Raw genomic sequence first — 24,308 nt, forward strand, 5'->3', positions numbered from 1 at the left:
GAGAGAAGACTACCATTGCCCTTAAGTGATTTGCCGCAACTTTTTTTTCTTTTTCTGGGTCTTGTGCAAGTCATTGGAAGACTTCTTATATTCAGAATTTGTTGGGACATTTGCTGCAGGATTGAGATACAGGACCACAGAAGCACTATTAAGGGTTCACCTTGTTTAAAAATGTTTAATGGTATCTTTTCAGGAGTCATTGTGAAAAGAATTCAGTGCATATTAAAAATACATGTTAGGAAGTAATTTCTTAGAACTGTTCTGGAGATGACAGGAAAGCAGAACTACAGCTGAGATCACCAAATGCCTGCCAAACAAACGTGGAGTATAAGCACTAGGACTATTGCTTCCAGCAAAATTTTGTTTAGATGTAACCCCATGTCAGGGTGAATAAGCTTTCCTTAATAGCTCTGAAGGATTTTTCCTAGGATCCATTATCTGTTTTCTCAGCTCCATCTTTTCAGATTTCATTAACATTTGTTTTTCTCTAGCATCAACATGCTAGTTCCAATGATGGGAGTTAGTCATGTTTTCTCAGAATCCATATTACATAGTGAGAACAAAAAACAAATTATGATCATATTTTCCTGAAGCATCCTTTCTTTAATTAGTAGAGTGCTATACATTTAGATAAGCTTTCAAATATTAAACATTAATCAATTTCATTTTAAATGGAAAAATTTTCTGCAGCGTGACAGTACTACAGATTATAAGCACTGTTTAATTACGAAGAATGAGAACGGAGAATATAATCTTAGTGGAACCAAGAGAAGTTTTAGTAATCTTAAGGATCTCTTGACCTGTTACCAGACAGAAACTGTCCGTTCAGACAGCATAATTTTCCAGTTCGTCAAATGCTGTCCTCCGAAACCAAAAGGTAAGAGAAAGATTATTTCTAAGTGGAAAGTTTTCTATTTTCTAGATTAAAGACTTTAAAATAAATTAATACTAAATGACTCTCAGGTAGATGTATGATACAAAGCTGGGAGGAAGTATTGGTACTCTTGAAGGCAGGGAGGCCCTTTAATGAGACCTCAGAAAATTAGAGAATGGGGCAATTACCAACAATATGAAGTTTCATATGAAGGAAAATGTCAGATTCTGCAGCTGGGATGGGGTAACCTTGGATATGCAGACAGACTGGGGAATGAGTTGCTGGAGAACAGCGCCATGGAAAGGGTCCTGGAGATCCTGGTCTGTGGCAAGCTGAACATGGCATAGCAGTGCCCTGGCAGCCAGGAGACCCAAGCGTGTCCTGGGGACATCAGGCACAGCATGGCCAGCCTGGCAAGGGAGGGGATTGTCCTGCTGTGCTCCGGGCTGGGGCAGCCTCACCTCCACTGCTGGGGGCAGTTCTGGGTGCCACAGTAAAAGAAATATAAAACTACCGGAGAATATCTAAAGGAGACCCATGAGGATGGTGAAGGGTTTGGAGGAGAAGCTGTATGAGGAGTGGCTGAAGTAATTTCTGTTCAGCCTGGAGAAGAGGAGAGTGAGGAGACACCTCATTGCAGTTAAAACTTAGTCATGAGGAGAAGGGGGAAGGGGAGGGTAAGGCACCAATCTCTTCTCTGTGGTGACCAGTGACAGGACCTGAGGGAATGCCCTGAGTCTGTGTCAGGGGAGGTTTAGGTTGGGTATTAGAAAAAGCTGCTTCACCCAGAGGATGGCTGAGCACTGGAAGAGGCTCCCCAGGGTGGTGGTCACAGTACTAGTTTGAGAAAGTTCAGGAAGTGTTTGGACAATGCTCTCAAGCATGTGGTGTGACTCTTGGGGATGGTCCTGTGCAGGACTGGGAGTTGGATTTGATAATCCTTGTGGGTCCCCTCCAGCACAAAATATTTTGTGGTTCTGTGATACATTTGTGTGGGTTTTTTTTTTTTTTTTTAATTTTACTAACCTATTTATGCATCTTCATCATAGTTTTCAGTCACAGTGTCTGCAAAATTTTGGTGTTAGATAGTCTTCCAGAAGTAATCATGGTAACCAGTTTCATTATTAGAAGCAAAACTGGTTTCTTAATTGCAGTGGATTGTGTGTAGCAGCATTTCTTCTTATGTAAAGTGTTTTCATGTCTTAAGAAGGAAACAGCTACTAAATGAATTATTTATCACTGAGAATACTTCCATAGGTAATGGAACCAATGTCAGTGAATTTCTGTCATTGTTGGTCTTAGCTGAGTTATGCTAGGTCTGCAGTGTGGTTTCAGCTGCTTGTTAGCACTGAAAAACTAAACATGGAATACGGCTTCTGTCTGAGGAGGGGATTTTTCTTGCATTTGCATTTAATTTTTTTGCCTATCTTTGATATTAATATCTTTCTCCTTTAGGAAATCTTTAAATATCTGCCCTTTTAAGTAGTATCACATACAGTTAATATTAGTCTTTGTCTCTATCACAGTTCTTATTTAAAGACAAAGTTGCCAGAACAGACTATATGAAATAACTTTTACTTCTCTCAAATTTGATTGAAAATAGCCAATGGATTCAAAACCTTAGAAAAGATTTAACAAGTAAATATGTATGCACATTATAGAGAATTTTTAAACATTATTCCATTAAAATCAAAAATGTATATGCATCAGAATGATACATTATTGAATAAATATTATCATGGATGTCAGCAGATACCCACAGAGAATACTTTTCGGATTTAGTTTTAGTATCAGACTTGCTCTACTTTGTATTTTAAAAGGAGTTAATTTACATCCCCTGTTCCATCCCAAATTGTTATTAAAAATAGTGGAGCAGTTAAAATATGAAAGGAAGTAGGAATATTTTCAGAATGTTTGTCAAAAGTAGGAATACTTGAGACACATAAAACCCGTGCGTGAACCTAGATGATTTTGCTGATTAGAAAATATCAGACTTTGATTTCAGTTAAATAATGTGTGGCTTTCTAAATACACTTACCTCAATGTGATATCCTGTTTGTGTTGAATTAGGAGCCCCTCATTAATAATCCTTCTGAAATTATATTGGTTTAGTTTTATATTTTACAAATTTACTTTGGTTTTCCTTTCCCTCTTTCTTCTCACAGATAAATCAAATCTCCTTGTTTTCAGAAGCAATAGCGTTTCCGATGTATCTTCATCACCTATGCTACAGAGGCACAATAATGTCAATCAAATGGTCTTTCATAAAATCCGTAATGAGGACTTGATATTCGTAAGTCCGTTTGTTGCATTTTCTACTGTGGATGTTGGGTTTAATATGCACCAAGTTTTTAAAAATGTGTGTATAAATGAATCTTATCTGACCTAGGAGATTTTGCTGTAATCTTTCCTTAGAGTTGTGGAAAAGAATTTATTTTATTTTTCAGTAATGAAAAGAACTATTTTTTTTATAATTAACTATTTTGATTGCAATAACAGATATTTGGATCTAGAGATATCTAAATACATATTTAATGGAATTTCTTCCTTTCTAGTTCTTGCAGAAAGTTATTTTCTGAGATTCTTGAGTAATCAATAAAAAACCAAAAATTTATGTTTCTGATACAGTTGCTTCCTTTCCTTCTCAGCTGGACTCTACAGCCAGCACACCTCTAATGACTTGCATATGCTTATGTAGGGGGCCATTTCTAAAAATGTCTTTTAAAACAGGCAGATATTTTTTATTTTTTTTCCTATCTGTATCCTTCCTTCCTTTTAGGAGGAGAGTCTTGGACAGGGCACATTTACTAAGATTTTCAAAGGTGTAAGGAAAGAAGTGGGAGACTATGGTCAGCTCCATCAAACTGAAGTTCTTTTAAAGGTGCTGGATAAAGTGCACAGAAACTACTCTGAGGTTGGTGTGACTGTTGACTTCTATATAACACTTCTCTGTGCTATGTTGAGCATTGCTCTTCTTCTTTTCGTGAGCTTTACCCATTTACTTCGTAAATGAGTGTGTGGTAGAGGGTTGTATGTTGAACCAAGCTCATGCTTAGACTTGTGACACTGAGAGTGGATTTGAGACTGGCCACTGGAGAACAGGTCATCTATACAATTAAACTATCAGAGGAGAGGTGGTATGGCCACAGGACTGTTTTAACCAGTAAATTCATTATTTACAGACAAGGGCTGTCTACAGAAAAACACTTCCTCTGGGTAGACTGTCTTCAGACTTTTCAATAAAATCAAGTAATCAGAAGTATTTATGTATGAGAAAAACTTAGCATACATGGATACACCCATAATCACTGAGGCTTCTCACTTTTTGAGTAACTATTTTAGCAGCCCTGAAATACTTTCGTGCAAAAACTAATAAACTGGTAGTGTAATCAAACCCAAAACTCTGTGTGTGAGAACTGAATTTTAAAGACTTTCACAAGATGTAGCACTGTTTATTATATTAATGTAACTTTATAATGCTGCTTTTGATAACATAGGTAATAAATTTGTATTCTAAAGTATTAATCAATTACAAATTGTTCAGAGTATAGAAATAAAAATATAGTCGCCTAAAGGAAAATGTTGTCATTTTCATTTCACTTTGTTGGGTGAATAATCAGTACACAAGCAAATGCATGTGGAGATGCCACTGAACAGAATAAAAAAATAAAGCAATAAAATAATTTGAAACTTTCCTGACAAAGCTGGAAAAGGTCTTGCAATAGTGGATGAATAATATAATAATTTTTGTCTTTTAATAATGTGCTACAAAGAGATAAATTGGAAACTGAACAGTGCATTATGGCAAAATAAATTAGAAAGTGAATAGTGTATGATGAATTTGCTTTCAATTTACCTAGGTAATTGAAACTGAAAAAAAAGATTATTTTAAAAATGTTGAGATATATTTGCTGGCAGAGAAAAAGAGGTTGTTAACCTATCTGGAATGTGTACTACCAGTTATTTAGAAAAAGAAAATTTGGAAAAAACCTCTACAACAAAAAAACTGAAGCAAAAACCAACCAAACAAGAAACAGTTGCCAAACACAAACCAACAATAAACAATATAAAATATGTTACATAGGGTCTTTGCAAAGAGACAGTTGAAATAATTTTTTTAAATTGTTGTAGTATATTTATTGGAACTTTGGGGCTTTGTTTTTACTGATATATTTTATTTGTTGATTTCTCCCTCTCCTTCCAAAAAGTCCTTTTTTGAAGCAGCAAGTATGATGAGCCAGCTTTCTTACAAACATTTGGTGTTGAATTATGGAGTCTGTGTTTGTGGAGAAGAGAGTAAGTAGAAATTGATTCTTTTTTTACCAATTTTTATATGTCTCAGTTAGAGTTTGACATTGGTTTTGTCTAAAACCAGGAAAAAACAAACAAAACAACAGAGGTTCAACACCAGCTGGACAGCTAGTACGAGTTCATGCTGCAGCAGTAGTAGTATTGGTATCTGAGAGCTAGTTAATAATAAAAACGAAGAAAAGGGAAAAATTGTTTAAAGTACTGTCAGTGTGAATAGTAAACTCTGTAGATGACTCAGTCGTGTCTGTTCTATTTGGGATCAGTTTTGCCGCACCTCTGGAATGAGCTTTTGAAGTGCCAGAAAAATTGCAGCCTTACATTGTATCAGCAGTGGGTAGCCAGAAAGGGAGGTACTGTGCTACCCAGAAAAATATTCATTTACTGTGATTAGAAATAGACATTGCCACCATTTTCCACACATGCTAATTTCATGAGCACAAATATAGCTTTGGGAAATTTGGCTTAGAGATCCCATTCTGAAAACATGAGGTCCTGGTAATTCAACAAACACACTACAGAATTTTAGCAGCAGTAAAACCTTTGCGCTGTCTGCAAAAGTTGAATGTCTTACAGCTTTGTAAGTATGTATGAAGAAGATTTTTTTAAGAACACCTGAAATACCATTTATACCATCTTGAAATGAAGTCTTAATTTTGGATTGTTGTCATGTGCTAATGTGTCTTCAAATATGACTGCTGACTCTCACTTGGACAGTTTTTCTTCTTAATTCAGTCTTAAGGCTGAAATATGAGTTTATCCAAAACCCTTTTTTTTTTTCCTGTGATTAGAAATTTGTATGAAAGGAAGCATTTTCTAATTGTATGAGCATATTATGTAGGTGGTTACCTTCATTAGTGAGAAAGAATTTCCAAAAGAGATGGTGGATTCAGTAATCAGAATGTACCTCTGTAATCAGAAATTATCTCTCACAAGAGGGTGGAAAAGGCACAGCATTATATTTGCCAAGAACTTGTGCCGGAACTTCTGTCAAAGCAACCACATGAAGTTTTCTGTATTTTATTCATTGTACCAAACACAGGGACGATATAGAAAATTTCAGGTAGATCATGTTTATAATTGAAAAGAAATTGTTGCACGAGGTATATGGTTACTTATTTCACCTTTAGATCATATCTGTCCTCTAGAAATTATTCTCTTTCTGAAGGCAAGAGACTTATTACAATTTAAGAAAAGGCAGTTAGTAAAAAATAGGAAGAGCAGCTCTTACTGATTCTGTTTTTTACACAGATGTACTTGATGTACAAATTCAATAAAAATTGTTTTGCATAATTGCAAAAAAAAAATAGTATTTGCTGTCTCTTTTTTTTGTTAAAAAAATCTGTTTATTTGTTGCAACCAGATATAGTACTAGTAGTTTCAAAATGAACATCTTGCAGCTCAGGGCAAGGGTTCAGTCATTTGATTTGAAATCGTTGTGTTCAAAGTGATGAAGACAGCAGTTCTTGTTTCTGGAGTTACTTGCTAGATGGCTGCAGGAAGGCATATGTCATACACATATACACAATTTTAGGGCAAATACTTGTCTGTTTTCAAGCTAAGTGTTTTTGTCAATAAAGCATTGCATTTTCCAGTGAGAATATAGATGGTAAACAACTATGAAGTGAATGACTTGAATGTTACTCAACTTGATAGCTGTACACTACTATGCTTCATCAGCAGTTACATTATTGTGCCTTTCAGATGAGGGTGGAAAAATCCTCACTGGATTTTGCCTGATGTGTAAAAGATTAAGTCTAAATAATTAACCCTAAAATATTAAATCTAGTAATTATGTCTTTGATAAGAAATTAGGTGAACTTTCACCCTCTGAGGAAGTGTAAAGAGCACAGAGTATGTGTGGCAGTACTCAGATACCACAGAAGCTGAAATTTATAGTTAGATCACCAACAAGATATCAAAAGAAGAGTAGTACTAAGGTCATTAATCTGTCCTGAAATTTTATTATTTGTTGTTGGTTTTAATTGTTACTCTTTTTATCATTATGAATCAGATATCCTTGTACAAGAATATGTAAAATTTGGATCCTTGGACACATATTTGAAAAAGAACAAAAATGTTATCAATATCTTGTGGAAGCTGGAAGTAGCCAAACAGCTGGCATTAGCCATGCATTTTCTGGTAAGTGGTTCAGTTTTGTTAAGGGTAGAATTCAAGTGATTCTGACTCATGTGTGTAGAAAGGCTGAGCTATTACCTGAATTCTTCAAACTCTGGAGGGTTTTGATAATGGATTGGCCATATACCAGCTATTTCTTAGATACCCAGAGACAGACTTTGTATCTTGCATGAAGTGTAGTTGAATGTCCATTCTTTTTTAATGCTTTATTTTTTAGCATGAAATATAAATACTTTTGCAGTAATGCTTTCCCTTCCACCACCCCCACAAATCAGTCCTTTCTTCCCACCTCAGCTCATGATGCTGAACATAAACTATTTCCTGGTAGTGTTAATACTTAACCACTGGGAGAAGAAAGCCCTGTACCGTTCACTCTGCTAGTGCATTCTTCTTGGGCATGAGGTCTCAACTTTACATTCTTTCCAGTTAGATATAAAGGCCATTATTCAAGACAGGATATGTGACTAGGTAAGTCTTTCCTTTAACAGAATTTAAATATTCTTACATTAATCTTAAGTGGATGGATGACTATTCTTCTGAGTTAAAAAGTGTCAAATTGTTTCAGACTTCAGGTAAATAAGAAAAATTTGCTGAAAACTGTAAGTTTGAGAGAAACTGTAAGTTTGAGAGAGCTGAAGTTTGATCAACTTAATCTGTAATCATTCTTTTATTTGCTGATGTTTCCCTCATGCTGTACAGTATATGTGTTTAAATATCTCTTCAAGAGTAAGACTTTTTTGGTCCATTTCTGTTTATAGGAGGATAAAGGTCTTGTTCATGGGAATGTCTGTGCAAAAAACATCTTGCTTATCAGAGAGGAAGACAGGAAGTCTGGAAACCTCCCGTTTATAAAGCTGAGTGATCCTGGCATCAGTATTACAGTTTTGCCAAGAGATAGTAAGTCTTTGCATCAACTTTCTTGCTCAGTACTTTTGACTTGAAAAATAAGTTTGGGGGTGGGTTTTTTTTTGACCACCATGTAACCTAATTATGTTATAGTAAGTTCCTTGATCTGTGTGTCATTTTATAATTATCTCTACAATCCTAGCCAAGCAGTTTTGAGTGTCTCTTTTAAATTAGCAAATAACTACAGGAAATAAAGCCACGATTCTCCACTGTGTGAGCTTTTTTTCTTTGCTGTTCATTTTCAACCCTTTTTCATTGGTAGTATTATTGTTATATTGGAAATATATAATATAGTTGGTTACGTTTGCAGATAGCTGCTGAACTTAGTGTCTTGTAATTGATCAACTCTTTTATACCTTGCAAGAACTTTCAGAACTGAAACCAAATGCACTTTTGAAAATGCTGACTGGCAGTTAAAAAGCATTTTCAGTGCATTTCTTGGTGAATACCTAGAGCCATACTTGATGTTAAACATACTGGGTTGTCATCCACTCTTAAGACTGTTCCAATGCTTTATAAACAACAGAATAACTAAATGGAAAATGTGTGCAAATGCTAATGGAATGGAATTAGTTGATTAGTGATATGTTAATTTTTCAAGTGTGTCCACTTAGTATTCCTTTTATACTCTTTCTTCTTAATAAAAATACTTCTTACTTGGTACTTTTTATGAATGTCTAAAGAAGTGATGCATTTAACAGCCTATACATCATGCAGTGTCATTATTTGCCAGTAAACTGTTTAAATTCTCCTTGTTTTAATGTGAAGCTTACATTATTCTTATGAGATCTCATTTTAAGGAGTTCTAAATCCAAATCAGTACAATCCCATGTTTTAACTTGTTACTACAGTCAGTAGCAATAGCTTAAAAAGCACATAGTTAAAATTCCTTTTCGTGGTGCCTTTTGCTGTGCCACAATACGCCAACCACTAGCAAAGTACTTTTTACTCTTTAATGTCTTAGTTCTTTGTGATAGCTATTGAGTCTTGGTAAGATTGGGAGAAATAGAAATCACAGAAAAAATGTAACATGGAAATGATATTAAGGCAATTTTATACCTTTAGGCTTATTTTACAACAAAACAAATGGACGTCCTCTCTGGTTCACAAATATTATTTGAATTTTTGCCAATATTCTATAATTTTATTTTCTTGGTGGGAAAAAATACTTGGGAAAGTATTGTTAGTACATTGCAATGAAATATCTGTTTATATTAAAGTAATTTTTACCAAATCAAATATGTTAGGCAATTTTCTGGTATGGCTATTCATCTTAACAAGTTTCCTTGGTGTGACCGCACAGTTCTTCTGGAGAGAATACCCTGGGTTCCCCCTGAATGTATTGAGAATCCCAAACAGCTAAGCCTAGCTACAGACAAGTGGAGTTTTGGTACCACTTTGTGGGAAATCTGCAGTGGAGGAGACAAACCCCTGAGTGCACTAGATTCTTCAAGAGTAAGTATTACTGGATCTGCAGTCATAACAGTTCTTTGAACACTTCTAATTTAGAACATCTGCTGTTGTAACCACATCAACATGTAACATAGGCCACACTGTTGTGGCTTATGACCACTGTAGGAAAAAGACATACTTGCTTGTAGGCAATAACCAGAAAAGATGATTTGAAGTTTGTTTTTATGTTGTTTATTTTGATTTTTAGGGGGACAAAGTACAGAATTGTCATTATTACCTAGTTCATACTTTTGTTGCTTTGTTGCAGCAGTGTATCACTTTAAACAAAAAGTATTCCCAACAGTGTGCATGGGTTTTAATTAGCATTCTTGTAATTGAACATCTTAGATACAGTAGTACTTCGTGTGTTGCAACAATTCTACTGCTAAACCAGTAATGTTAACTTTTATCTCAGGTACGGGCAGGAGATAGAGGAGAAACATATTCTGTAAAAATTTTAATTTATATGTCTTTGCGTCTTTGGAAGCAAAAAGAATACTTTACTATGCCACAAAAGTATTGGTAGTATTATTTTTGTAAAGGTACTGTAACCTTCCCATAAAGCTTGATTTTATTTCTCAGGTATTTTAATCAACGCCTACAATAATCTCCAAGGTTCACCTAGACCTAGCTTATAGGTACCTAAGTATTTCAGAAGTTGCCCTACATTCTTTCATAAGTCTTACAGAGCTTTTCACAGCTGTGAGTTCAGCCAGATCACAGAATTTTCTACTGGACCTATACAGCTGAGGATTTATGAAATGCCAATAAAGGAGACACTGTTTTTCTCATCTTTCTTTATTCTCGTATCTTCTACTTCTTCAGTAATTGGCTGGAAATTTCTGAACTGATCACTTGAAATTATACCAACCTTGGCTTGCCTTAGATGAAAATTGGTGAGATGGCCATTTGGTGAGATATCAAGTCTAGGTTTAGAGCTGTAATTTTTGGCTACTCTGGGGAGAATGTTAAGGCTTCTGCAACTCTTCATGGTTGTAAAATGTAAAATTACTTACCTGTTTAATTCCAGAAACTACAATTTTATGAAGACAGGCACCAGCTTCCTGCCCCCAACTGGACAGAACTTGCAAACCTCATAAACAACTGCATGGATTATGAGCCAGATTTCAGGCCTTCTTTTAGAGCAATTATACGTGATTTGAACAGTTTGTTCACTCCAGGTGAGTTTGCAATGCAGCAGGATCAAAAAGAATTCTGATTCCTATTGGTTCACTTTTTTAATATGTTTTTTGAAATACATCATTGTATTTGGCAGCAAATAACTATGTGGAAATAAAGGTGGCTCTTCTCCTGAGCATGAAGTGTGCCAAACAAAAGCAAAAATGCCATGATTGTAATAAGGTTTTTCCTTTTCTTGTTCACTACTCTGTGCCTTCTGTTCCCTTTCTTCCCTTCTTCCTTCTACCTCTCAGATTACGAGCTATTGACAGAAAGTGATATGTTGCCAAATATGAGAATTGGAGCACTTGGATTTTCTGGCGCTTTTGAAGATCGGGACCCAACACAATTTGAAGAAAGACATCTTAAGTTTTTACAGCAACTTGGCAAGGTAAAATGTTTCAAAATTCTGAATAGGAAATAACTACGGTTATCAGTTATCCTTTGATGACCCCATATACATTATTTACAGTGAAACTTCAGTTTTAGAAGTTAATAATTTTGGTCATATCTGATCAATATGTGCTTCTAGCTCTTTTTTTCACTTTCACAGTATTCTTAGAAGAAAATTAGTTAATCTCCACAATGAATCCAGTCACACCAAAAGGCTAAGTACTTTTAAGTAATGCAGAGCTGCCCGACATAAACTTTAGATAGATACATACATACATACGTTTGATAATTCAGTTAACAACACTTTGGAACAGTCTTCTGCAGAACTAGTGGAATTAGGGTTTTTGTGCATGCATATTGTGAGAAATCTGAATATACGGCCACTACATTCAAAAGGAATATATATGTCTTTAAGATACATATAGGCCTTGAACTTCTTTGTTTTAGAAATCAGGATTTGGTTACTAGTTTTGCAGGTTGTTGCAGCCTGGGTGTGTGAAAGCAGACCTAGACAGATGACCAAGTACAGCTGGCAGATCTTCACCAAGTACTGTTTTTCTAGAATGGTTCTTTGCTGTTTTATTTGGTTTTTACCAGTATTCCTTTGCTTCAAGTACTGAAGCAGCCTGAATGTTAAGTAGCAGAAGTACTTCTGTTTCCAGATGCTTGGTTGTTGACTGTGATAGCATAGCATAGGGAGAACAGCAGAGTGGTAGGTGACAGCTGCATAAAGGAAGACAAAAGACAATTAAATGAAGAGAGAGACAAAGCCAGAACATTGAAACAAATTGGATAGGAGCCAAAAAGAAACAGAACAGAATTAAGAAGTAAGACAAAGGGATTTATGCAAGTGCAAGAAATGGATTATGCCAGTGGAAGTGGAAATTTGTGAAAGGAGAGAAAATAGATGGACATCACTCTCTTTCCTTGTCCTCGTTTTCTATTCTGTTTGCTTCTTTTCACGGAATATGTTCCTTTCGCAACTGTTATCCTCGGTCCTGCACTTTTTCTCTCTGGGAAGTTTTGTGGCCTTTCACTTAAATGATTAAACACATAACTTTAATCCTTAGTACTGTGAGCACTGAACAAAAACAACACTCTACATGTACAAACATGTACACTAGGAAACACAAAGATGAAGGATGTGGACTTGTTTTTAATTCCCAAGTGTTTCCATTTGTGACCTAGGGAAATTTTGGCAGCGTTGAGATGTGCCGGTATGACCCGCTGCAGGATAATACTGGGGAGGTGGTGGCTGTGAAAAAGCTGCAACATAGCACAGAAGAGCACCTTAGGGACTTTGAAAGAGAAATTGAAATACTTAAATCACTGCAGCATGATAACATCGTTAAATACAAAGGAGTATGCTACAGTGCAGGTATGTGCTATATTGAATACACCTCAATATGCATACTGAGAAATACAGGCAGGTAAGTGTTGATGAAAGTCACTGATTTGTAGTAATTTACCAGGACTAAGAGAGTACAAAACAAAGGAAGTTTTTTGAAAGATGGTAACATTGGTAACAAGTTGATGTCACCATTTTGAGTTTCATCTTGACAACACAGACATACAGACTTCTTGTTTGCCTTAGCAAAAGTAGCTGAAGTATTGATGAGATGATGTTGATTAGTGATATGTTAATTTTTCAAGTGTATCCACATTATTGTTGCGTTTCAATAAGTGGTATTTTCTGAGGAAATGCAATTCATTAGTATGTGAAAAATTGCATAATCATGTATAGATCATAAATTAATATTTTTGTATTAAGTCCATTTTGTATTATGGCTACTGGTAGAGGTATTAAAATACTTATATTAAAGATCTCATCTTTGGAAAATTACAGAAATAATTACATTTGTATTTTTTGTTATTGCTGTAAAAGGACGTAGGAATCTAAGATTAATTATGGAATACTTACCATACGGAAGTTTACGCGATTATCTGCAGAAGCACAAGGAGAGGCTGGACCACAAGAAGCTTTTACTGTATGCGTCTCAGATATGCAAGGTAGGACATTTAAAATTATATACATATTTCAATGATGTTTTGTCTCCTTTTTTCATCCCATTTGTCTCAAACCAACAGTAACTGGTTATTTTGGTGTATCCTCTATAATGCTGTTGGGCTGCTAGCACCACATAACCGTAAGAAAAAGTAGCAATATATTTCATGTAGTCAAGACCTGGAAAAACTGGGTGTCTTAATACAGGATGCTGAGACTGGTCTGTCTGCTGACTGAGGCAGAATGTACTCTCTTTTCTCCCTAAGGTGACCTGACGTAAAGTATTTCACACACTCAGGCAATCCGTTCATGACAGTCTGTGATGGAATTTTCAGAAATTTGACATTCAGCTATAAAAACACCATAACAACATCTGTATGTTTAAACAATTTACTTTAAACTATAATTAAGAACAGAGATACATGACTTCTGTATGCAGAACTAAAGGTCTTAGAAGTACCCAAACCTGAAATAAATTACTTGGTACCAAACATCATTTATGAAAACCGTGAAAAGTGGTACAAACATCTGATATTTCTTGTGATATCTCATTTTTCCTTATAAAGAGGGCTTATGCCTTCTCTGGCTTTATTCTGTAATTACACTTTGGATATTAGGAACTAGAGACAACTGAGATTTCATTGCATATTTAGAAATTTAGAAGAAGAAATAAAAATGGAAGTGAGGGGGAGAGAGACAAAAATAAAGTATAAAACCGCTCTCCCTCCAGGCATGTACCAGAAGTACTTTTAAATTTCTTCCAGGCCATGGCACTTCATGCCACATTCAGTCTTTTCTTAAACACCTTCATGAATGGTGACTCCCTCACGTTCCTGAACAGCCCATTCCAATTCCCAATCATCCTTTCTGTGAACAATTTCTTAATGTCCAATGCAAACCTCCCCTGGTGCAGCTATGTCCTCTGGACCTATTGCTGGTTGCCTGGGAAAAGAGCTCAGCCCTCATCTAGCTACAATCTCCTTTTAGGGAGTTCTAGAGCAGGATGAGGTGCCCCTTGAGTCTGTTTTTCTCTGGGCTAGGCAACCTCAGCTCCCTCAGGACTTGTGCTCCCACAGCCCTGTTGACCTTCTCTGGACATGCTCCAGCACCTCAATGTCCTTCCTAAACTGTGGGCCCAAGACCTGAACACAGGATTTGAGGTGTGGTCTCACCAGTGCTGAGTACAGGGGGCAATCCCTGCCCTGCTCCTGCTGGCCACGCTGTTGCTGGCACAGGCCAGGTGCCATTGGCCCTCTTGGCCCCCTGGGCACTGCTGGCTCATGCTCAGCTGCTGTCAGTCTGTATCCAAAGGTTCCTTTCTGCTTGGCCACTGTCCAGCCACTTTGTCCCCAGCCTGGAGCTCTGCCTGGGTTTGTTGTGGCCAAAGTGCAAGACCTGGCACTTGGTCTTGTTAAACCTCATACCACTGGATTCAGCCCATCGATCCAGCCTGTCCATGTCCTTCTGCAGAGCCCCACTATACTCCAGGAGATCAACGCTCCCACCCTACCTAGTGTTGTCCATAAATTTACTGAGGGTATATTTGATCCCCTTATCCAGATCATCAGTGAAGGCATTAAGCAGGACTGGGCCCAACACGAATCCCTGGGGGACACCACTGGTGACCAGCTACCTACTGGATGCAGCACCACTCACCAGCACTCTCTGGGCCCGGCCATCCAGCCAGTTCTGAACCCAGCACTGAGTGCTCCTGTCCAAGCTTTGGGCTGCCAGCTTTTCCAGGAGTGTGCTGTGGGAGACAGTGCCAGAGGGTCTGCTGAAGTCCAAATAAACATCCAGAGCCTTTCCTGCATCCACCAGGCAGGTCACCTGGTCATAGAAGGAGATCAGGACCTGCCCCTTCTAAGTCCATACTGGCTGGGTCTGAGCCCTTGGCCATCCTGTAGGTGCTGTGTGATGGCACTCAGGATGATCTGTTCCATAACCTTTCTAAGCACCGAGCTGAGGCTGACTGCCCTGTAGTTTCCCAGATCCTTCTTCTGTTCCTTTTTGTGGATGGGTGTCACACTGAACAACTTTCAGTCATCTGGGACATCCCTAGTGAGCCAGGACTGATGACAGATGATGGAAAGTGGCTTGGTGAGCTCCTCTTTCAGCTTCCTCATCACACTAAGATGGATGAGGGTGTTTTAAGGGTATGCTGTCCACACATATTCTTATGTTTGGTAATTGTACCCTGCCACCTTAAGATCCTAAGACTTAGCTTCTGCAGTATCTACAGAAAAGGTCTGTGAATAAGGGAGAATCTCTGCCAGAGCCAAGACCGTCTCCTGACATTCAGACTTTCTCATGGTGAAAAGAGCTTGCTGGTTCCCTGCTTGAAACTGGACTAACCTTTTAGCTGCTGAACCTCTTGCATGCACGAGGAATGCTGCACCCTTAACAACTTATCTCCGCTATTCACGTGCTTCACTGAAGCACAGCACTGTGAGTAGTCTCCAGGAGAAGCTCGTTGATGGGCAAGCAGTGTCAAATGTGGGTAAACAAAGAAGTTAGCGGGTCTATGGCAAGTGTCAGTCTTTTCACAGACAGAGGGGGTTGAACAGGTTGACTACCCAATTCAGAGGGTTGAGGAGCTCTCTGATCTGTTTCTCCAAAACAAGAAATCATTATCTTGTAACAGCCTAAGAAATTATCTCATATTTAATTCTGCAACAAATTACTATTGTTATGCTGGTAAGTCACTAGAAAAAAAATCTTTGTTCAAGCAGAGACCTGGAAGAGTCTTAAAACACAGCACCATCTATGAGGGCAGTAACCAAATCTTCCATATAAGTAAGATGCAACGTGGATTTTTGAACACACAAAGGCTACAGACACTTAGCTGTTTATTCTGTGTCCATCTCAGCCTGTGACCTCAAGGCGCTGGCCTTGTGCACACATAAGAAGCTGCGAAGCATGTAGACGTCCTCGGTCTTTCATTCAAAGCCTGGTGAAGTAACAGTGGCAACATGTGTCAGGACCCTGGTGTGAGGTATCCATTGGGAGGACTGGAAGGTAGATTTTGACCTTTGCTGGCTGTGCAAATATGGTAGAAATCTCTAGGAAAGGAGCTGTATTCAGAAACTACAAATAAAAAAGGACCTTTGTGTGTGTACACATACGCATATATAAAAGAACTTTGAAAATATTACAGGTCTTTAGGAGGGTGAGAAATCAAAATAGCAGATGAGATGATTCTTTCCAAAGTACCAAGCACCAGCCAAGAGAAAGGGAGCTAAAATATGCATTTTGTAGAGACTAAAGTGGGAAAACATCCTGCTTTGATAATGACAAACCATGGGGACAAACATTATGAAAATGTGAGAAATCTGCACAGAGCTTGCTCTTAAAGAAATGTCTTCACTTCTAAGAAAAGCAAAATCTAAGAGTTACAGTGTATGTGCCCTGTTAGTGTTGTTGCTGTATGATCTGCAGAGTAGAGATTATATCAATTGCTATAAGATTTCTCTAATCTGTGGCATTCTGATACTCCAAAACAATATAATTATAAACATAGCGAGTACCTGATATTGTGAAAATGGAACCTGAATGCTTTTTCTTCGTTTAGCTGATCATGTTACACTTTTCAGCTGGTTTTACTTTTCTTGCAATGCTTACTCTTTTAGCATCTCACTTCTCATCTTTCTGCTTTGCATTTCTGTCAGTCTGTAATCTTGGAGGGTTTTGATCACAAACTTTTCTACCTCTGCCTTGCTGTTCTCCTCTGAAGTGTATGACAGAAATGAAGGCACACTCATTACCTGAGGGTTAAAATTAATATGTTTGTTTGTTTACTATATTTTCGTTCCTTGCTACTACTATACTGGGAAAGGGTTTTCCTTCTCTTAATGTTCAAAGTGTTTCCGATGCCCTTGCTGGTGAGCCCAGTTTTAAAGACAGAAACATTTAAAATTACGTTTAAGCTCTGTTGTTAAACTAGTGCCACAGGATTGTGATATCCACTTAGAATTTTCATTATTTCAATTAAAGATCTGTCTTAGGTGTTTTCCAGGCTAACAGAAAAGTTACTGTCAAACTTTATCGCTGTTTTCAGAGTAGTACATTGTAGTAAGTAAAAGCGGTAGCATTTTCTCATAAGGTAGTTGTACCAGAAATACAGAAGCCTCACTTTGAAGAAGTTAGGTTTGATATTTATGGCAGTGAATAAGCTGGCAGTGCTTATGCATTCAAAATGGGGCATTTTTGAACAGTTTTGGAATGAGCTGTGAGAGAACAGCAATGCCACCCAATGGTACTGGGAGGTACTAGAATCTCAGAGAAAGATTGTACTTTGTAGCCAAACTCGGAGGTTTCTCACATTAAAAAAAATATAGAGAAATAAGTAAGCCTTTTGGCATGACTACTAATAATGTACTTTTCAGAACTTTTGTGATCACCACTGCTATTTGTGTAATTTAACTTTTCCATTGTGTTAAAAGGGTGATATGCTTTCTTATAAAACTATGAAATTGAGAACTTGCTTGGTAACTCCTTTCACGTATGAGTTTGGTATCTCTTGACATTGTGCAGCATCACTTTCAGTCCTTCATTCATTGCTGTATAAGGAAGACCTTCTTGTTTTAGTAATGCCACTATACACACTGGCTTCTTCCAAATTTCATTGTTAGTGAAAGTAATGAGGTGCACTGGTAAGAAGGGATCATCAGCAACAAAAGACAACATTGCTTCAGACCAATGTTTTGTTACAGCAATCTGTGGAAATATAACAATAAGCAGAACTCTATTGGTGAATAATTGTCCATACAAAAGATATACAAGGCACACAGTTGGGAATACAGTGAATAATTGTCAAATTCAAGGAACCATAATACAAAATTTCATGGAAGGAATTGGGAAAGCAGATGTAGAAAATTAAGAGAAAAGTGTAAATGAAATGGATATGTTGGACAATCTTCTCATGTGCTCTGGATTGTGTAGCTTAGCCCAAATTTTTTCCTTCTTCATATCACCAGCCAACTGTATTTGGGCACAGAAAGGAGCAGTAGCATTTATCCAGCTACATAATCAAAAAAATACTTGGCTTTGACAGGTGCTCAGTCTGTCTCTCTCCAGTTAAAGCGAAGTCCCTGAGCTTGGAAGAATTAACTCCTCAGAGAAGACAAAGCTGATTTTGGTTTTAATTTTGAGGTTAATTCATCCTCTTAGGGAAAGTGCAGCTATGTAGTGGTAAAAATAAGTCTTTTCTTGTTCTGTTTGTACGTCTATATCTAGGGCATGGAGTATCTGGGTACAAAAAGATATGTTCACCGGGATTTGGCAACAAGAAATATCTTGGTGGAGAATGAGAACAGAGTTAAAATTGGAGATTTTGGATTGACGAAAGTCTTGCCACAAGACAAAGAATACTACAAAGTAAAAGAACCTGGTGAAAGTCCTATATTTTGGTAAGCCTTCTTTTGGTATGTGGAATCTTGGCATGTTTTCAGTTTTTGCCATTTCAGCCAGTTCATTTTGTGTGTTGTGGAACTCTTACTTGCAAGCTCCACACCAGTTTTCCAGCATTGTGAAAGTCACTTGCATGATATTTCACTTCACAGAGAAGCACCTAGGAGATTTTAACATCTTAAAAAAAAAAAAAAGAAAAAAACGCAAAACAAAAATCCCAAACAATACTTATTTAAAGGAAATAGCATCCAACAGAAAACATTTTCAGAGATAAAGGAAGTCTAAAATGGCCCATTTGACCGGATGCTTTCACATTTTTAGGCATTCTAGTTCCCTAAGCACTGGTCATTCATGTCTTCCAGCTGAGATCTGTTGAATATATTCCAAGAAAAAATGCCATTCCACACTTGCAATTTTAATCTGTATTTTAATTTTGACTTAGGCACTGTTTACCTAAAGAATAAATAATACAAAATGGCATCTTAATAGATGTTATTGGAGATGTACAGTTTAGTTCCAAAAGTGCCCGCAACAACACAGTTCACTGAAAGTGATGGAAGGCTATAATTGTCTTTCTTTGCAGGTCTTATCACATCAAATTCTTGTTTACTTGCACTACAAATAAGAAATATATCTCCAACCTTATTGGAAAAAAATCACACTTGGTTATAGTTATCACCAACTGTGTTTGTTTAAGGTGGATTTGGTTTTCAAAACAAATTAACTATTATTAAAGGAGTAGTTAGTAATTGAAGGTACTAACAGGAAATGAGAACATGCTATTATCAATGAATAAAGAACACTTACTCATGAAAAAGAAATCTGTCTTATTAAAACAAATGTTTTCAAAATCAAAATGGCACATGTTGCAAGAGCAATTTTCCTTGTACTGTGTGTTGCAGGTACGCTCCAGAATCTCTGACAGAAAGCAAATTTTCTGTGGCCTCGGATGTGTGGAGCTTTGGTGTGGTCTTGTATGAACTTTTCACCTATATTGACAAAAGCAAAAGCCCACCAGCTGTAAGTATACAGTTAATGAATCTCAGAGAATTTGTTTATTTAAGTTTTCTATATTGTTATGTACCTTAATAGGTTGATGTTTTATGATCCTTTTCTGGCGATACCTTAGTGTTTATGAGACAACATCCAATCTGAAGCAGTAACTAAAAGGTAATGGTATCAAGCCATAAGAAAGAAAGAAGGTCTAAAAATTACTTCATAGTCTGTGCATATCTTATCCACTCTGTAACTTCTGTTTGAAAAAGATTTTTAAATCTCTTGTTATAGGTTATTCTTTCCCATCCTTCGTGGAGAGTTGTCCCAGATGCAACCAGTCCATTGCATGACCTTTATTTTTAATGTTGTTCCAAATTTCAGGCTGACCCAAACACATACATAGAAATCAAGTTAACTTAAATAAGGAACTTAAGGTTTTTTATGTTAGCAGAACCCAAGTTAGTAAGTTAGCAGAGTTCAAGAAAAAAAAGGAGTGGCTCTTTGCAGACTGTTGACAGGTGTGTTAAAAGACAAATTTACAGTTAGTGGAGAAAGATACTGTTATCCTCCAACTGAAAATAAGATTCATGATCTTATTTTCACCTAGCAGTAACCATGGGCATAACAGAGTTCAGGCTTCTGTATTCACTGGAGCTGACCTCACCCTTGGCCAGACTTTCGGTCCTGACAAATGTGGTTTTGAGAGCTGAATAGTGATGATAGGCAAAAATGCTCTTGGAGGATACCTCTGCACTAGCCTCAGTGGATCTCTTAGTAATTCCATACAATGAGCTATCAGAGGTATCAAGGAAGAACTCAGGACAGCTCCTCCAGCATAAGAACATAAATGTTGCAGACACGTAAAGTTCTTCAGAAGGGTTGTGAAGTGATAGAGTAAGTTAGGAGCACAGGCGGACTGTTCTTTCAATGAATCCATTCTTCATGTGCATTCACCCCTTCATCAGGTTGGTTATCCTACTAGTATGCATCAAGAAAAGGTAATTGGGTAAATTTAACCAAAGTGGTCAGTTCAACTCTCATACTCTTTATACTTATACATTGTTTTTAAAACCCGACCATTTGCACATTCAACCTATGGGTGTTTGATACCTTCATGTCAAGGATCATTAAAGAAATTTTGAAGCACTGGAGGAAAAAAAAAATGTCCTTTATGTTGTGCTTAGAAATTTATTTCAATTAATAACACATCCTCATTTACTTTTTATGTCTGGCAGTCTGAGTGCACTTTTAATCTGCTTTTTGGGTTATCTAAGCCATTTTTGCTGACTTTAATGATACTAATTTTTCTGCTGTGTCATTACTGATTAGTCCTGCTAACCATTTTTTATACATCAGCATGATATCTGTTTTCTATCTGGCATTTTTCAAAGCATTAAGTTATTTTAATGTTCCAGAGAGCTCTTTAGAATCAGCTGTGAGTTTAATCCTTTTAAAACTAATTAATCACAGAAGCATAGACTGTTATGTGTTCCCTTTAAGGAAAGGACCTTGAACACCATCTAGTCCCAGTTCCCTGCTGCCCTGGACAGGGATACCTCCCACTAGATGAGGTTACTCAGAGCCCTGTCCAGCCCAGCCTTGAACACCCCCGGGGGTGAGGCAGCCACATCTTCTCTAGGCAGTCTGTTCCAGTGTCTCATTACCCTCACAGTAAAGAATTTCTTCCTAATATCCAACCTTTGTTTCTCCCCTTTAGGTTTGTACCCATTACTCCTTGTTCTATCACTGCAGTTCCTGATTTAGGGTCCCTCTCCACCTTTGCTACAGACCCAACTTGCTCAGTCTGTCCTCCTAAGAAAATGCTCCAGTCCTCTTATCAACCCTTCTATGGACTTGCTCCAACAGGTCCATGTTCCTCCTGTGCTGGGACCCCAGAGCTGATGCAGCACTGCAGGTGGGGTCTCAGCAGAGCAGAGGGGCCCTGCTGCTTTGGATGCAGCCCAGGACACATTTGGCTTTTCTGGCTGTGAGTGCCCATGGATGGGTCATGTGGAGTTTTGCATCAGCCATCACCCCCAAGTCCTTCTCCACAGGGCTGCTTTCAGTCACGTCCCCTCCCAGCCCACAGGTGTGTCCAGGATTGCCATGACCCATGTGCAGAACCTTTTGCTTCTCCTTGCTGAACATCATGAGGTTTGCATGGCCCACCTCCCAAGCCTGCCCAGGTCCCTCAGGATGGCATCCCTTCCCTGCAGGGTGTCAGCTGCACCCCTCAGTGACCGTGCTGAGGGGCACTCAGTCCCACTGTCCAGGTCACCTGCAGAGATGTTGAAGAGTTTCAGCCCTGGTACTGACCCCTCAGGGACAGCACCCTTCGCTGCCCACCCCGTGGACAGCGAGCATTGACCACAACTCTGAGCACAGCCTTCCTCCAGTTCTTTATCCACTGAGTCCCTCAAACCCATGTCTCTCCCATTTAGAGACAAGAATGTCATGTGGAACAGTGTCAAACTTCATATAAGTCCAGGTAGCTCCATCATAGAAAGTCACTAGATTTCTCAGGCAAAAATGTATGCCCTTAGGAAAGCCATGTTGTGTGTTTTTAGTCACTTCTTTGTTTTCCATATGCCTTAGCATGATGTGCGGGAGAATTGGCTCCATGATCTTGCCTGGCAGAGGTGAGACTGACTAGCTTGTGGTTCATCGTGTCTTTCACTTTCCTCTTTTCAAAACTCAGGGTTATCTTTCCTTTTTTCCAGTAATCACAAACTTCACCTTAACAACTTCATCTGCCAGCTCCCTCAGGATCTTTGAATAAATTTCATCAGGTCCTACAGACCTTGTGCACAATCAGTTTCTTTAGATGGTTGTGAACATGAACTTCTCCTAGTTGTCTTAGGGTCTTCATTCTCTTGGTCCTTCCATTTGCCTTTCTCAACTTGGGCAGTGTGCCTGGAGCACTTGCCTTTGAGGACTTAGGCATAGAAGTAATTGAAAACCTCAGACTTCTCTTTATCCAGGGTAGTCAAATCATCAGATGATGATCAACATTTTTAAAATTTTCACTTAGTGCTTTAAATTGTGTATATAGAATCTCATTCTATTCGATATCATTATTCCATTTTACACACAAAAATCTGTAATGACTGATTTATTCTCTGGATATGTAACTTATAATTTCATCATTGTTTTGTACTATTCAATTTATTCTTATTATTCTTATAAATAATTTTTGCTTGCTAAGAATATTGCAGCATCTTTTTCTCCTCTAAAGATTATATATTACAATTGGCCTTTTGTTTCAGGAATTCATGCGCATGATTGGCAATGATAAACAAGGGCAGATGATTGTATTTCATTTGATAGAGCTTTTGAAGAATAATGGACGACTGCCGAGACCAGATGGATGCCCTGATGAGGTGAAGTACTGTGTTAAAATATTACTCTAGTGTAAAGGGTGCTCATTTAGGGGGAGTACCTGTAATTGCAAAACTGGTATTTTGTTCTGCTTGGACCACTAAAGTATTAATTCAAGTGGAATGGCTGTGCTGTTATTTTATCAGTTCCATGATGAGTGTAATATTTTTTTTTCCTGATTCTTTAGCTTGTACTGCCTCTGGAGCTCAGACTGTAGTCTTGCTGAATATATGAAGTGGGACTGCTATAACTGACTGCTGTATTTGGGCACTCACACTTCTATTTCAAAAACATACATGAATTAAGGCAACAAGATCAGTATATAGAACTTGCTCTGTGTAAGTCCCAGTAGGGAGTCTTATTCAAAGCTGTGAACTTTGGATTCTTTTGCAATCTGTAATATTCAGCAAAAACATCTTAATATACACCTAAAGTTTTTCACATTTAATTCCAGGATTTAAAGAGCTTCTTATCTTGATTACTGCCTTTCTGTTACTGTTCCCTTCTCAAGTGTGGAAGGCTCATGTTCATAATGTATATTATTCACCATCAGGCATTTTCAACATACAGACTATAGGCACAGTTAAGTATATTAATCAGATTTTCTATGTTCAGGGTCTTCAAATTTGTATTCATGTTCTTTGTAGATACTAAAGTATAGCTGTAAAGCTGTCCTCAGAGTACATAAATTAATTCAGCATTCTTTTGGTTTTACTTATATACCAGATGCTTTAAAAAATACTTTCATACCACTCCTAAGCCTTGTAGTATTCTGTTCTTCAGAGCAGGGTGCACAAAGCCTGGTTCAGTCAAACTGACCTGCTTGGGCTGTGCAGGTGAATCAGTAGTTAAAAAAAAAACAGAAGGAAAATAGTTATGAGTTGTTTTTTACATATGTAACTGCCAGCTCAGATTAATTGCTGCATCCCTTTAAAGTCAAGCACACAATAAGTCAAGAAATAATCCATTTAAAACTGGTGAAAGAGAAAGCATCAGGGTCAAGTGGTCTATTAGAGGAGAAAGAAGGAATGGTACAAGTGAGGCAGGAAGCCACAGGGGAAGAAAAAATGTATAGAGAATGGAAAGAGAAGTCTTTGAAGAATCTTTCTTTCACTTTATGTACCAGTATAGCAACTGTTGAATTGCAAAGGTTTGGGTTTTTGTAGATAACCTGAATGTCATATGTGTTAAAATATTATATAATATAAGATAATAAATAATCTGTTTTATTGAAACTGTATTTTAACTAACCCAAAGGTTTCAGTGTCT

At 37.6% G+C, this 24,308-nt stretch overlaps 1 protein-coding gene across 8 annotated transcripts in view; it reads left to right on the top strand.

Moving 5' to 3' along the window:
* The window catches only part of JAK2 (Janus kinase 2), an 87,829-nt gene that overhangs the window by 58,409 nt on the left and 5,112 nt on the right, over nucleotides 1-24,308 (top strand). For 7 of the 8 annotated variants that reach the window (XR_012052966.1, XR_012052967.1, XM_030257484.4 and 4 more), the window contains 14 exons: nucleotides 691-877; nucleotides 3,040-3,167; nucleotides 3,654-3,788; nucleotides 5,083-5,170; nucleotides 7,197-7,324; nucleotides 8,080-8,218; nucleotides 9,531-9,682; nucleotides 10,710-10,860; nucleotides 11,113-11,249; nucleotides 12,440-12,629; nucleotides 13,137-13,261; nucleotides 18,492-18,664; nucleotides 19,568-19,685; nucleotides 22,928-23,041. Coding sequence is in view for 6 of the 8 variants with exons in the window: in XM_030257484.4 (XP_030113344.1) it covers nucleotides 691-877; nucleotides 3,040-3,167; nucleotides 3,654-3,788; nucleotides 5,083-5,170; nucleotides 7,197-7,324; nucleotides 8,080-8,218; nucleotides 9,531-9,682; nucleotides 10,710-10,860; nucleotides 11,113-11,249; nucleotides 12,440-12,629; nucleotides 13,137-13,261; nucleotides 18,492-18,664; nucleotides 19,568-19,685; nucleotides 22,928-23,041 (1,965 nt within the window). In the remaining 2 variants the exon portion in view is untranslated. The other variant, XM_072922233.1, reaches the window with a different exon arrangement.

The sequence above is a fragment of the Taeniopygia guttata genome, chromosome Z (genome assembly GCF_048771995.1).
Source record: "Taeniopygia guttata chromosome Z, bTaeGut7.mat, whole genome shotgun sequence".
Lineage (NCBI taxonomy): Eukaryota > Metazoa > Chordata > Aves > Passeriformes > Estrildidae > Taeniopygia > Taeniopygia guttata.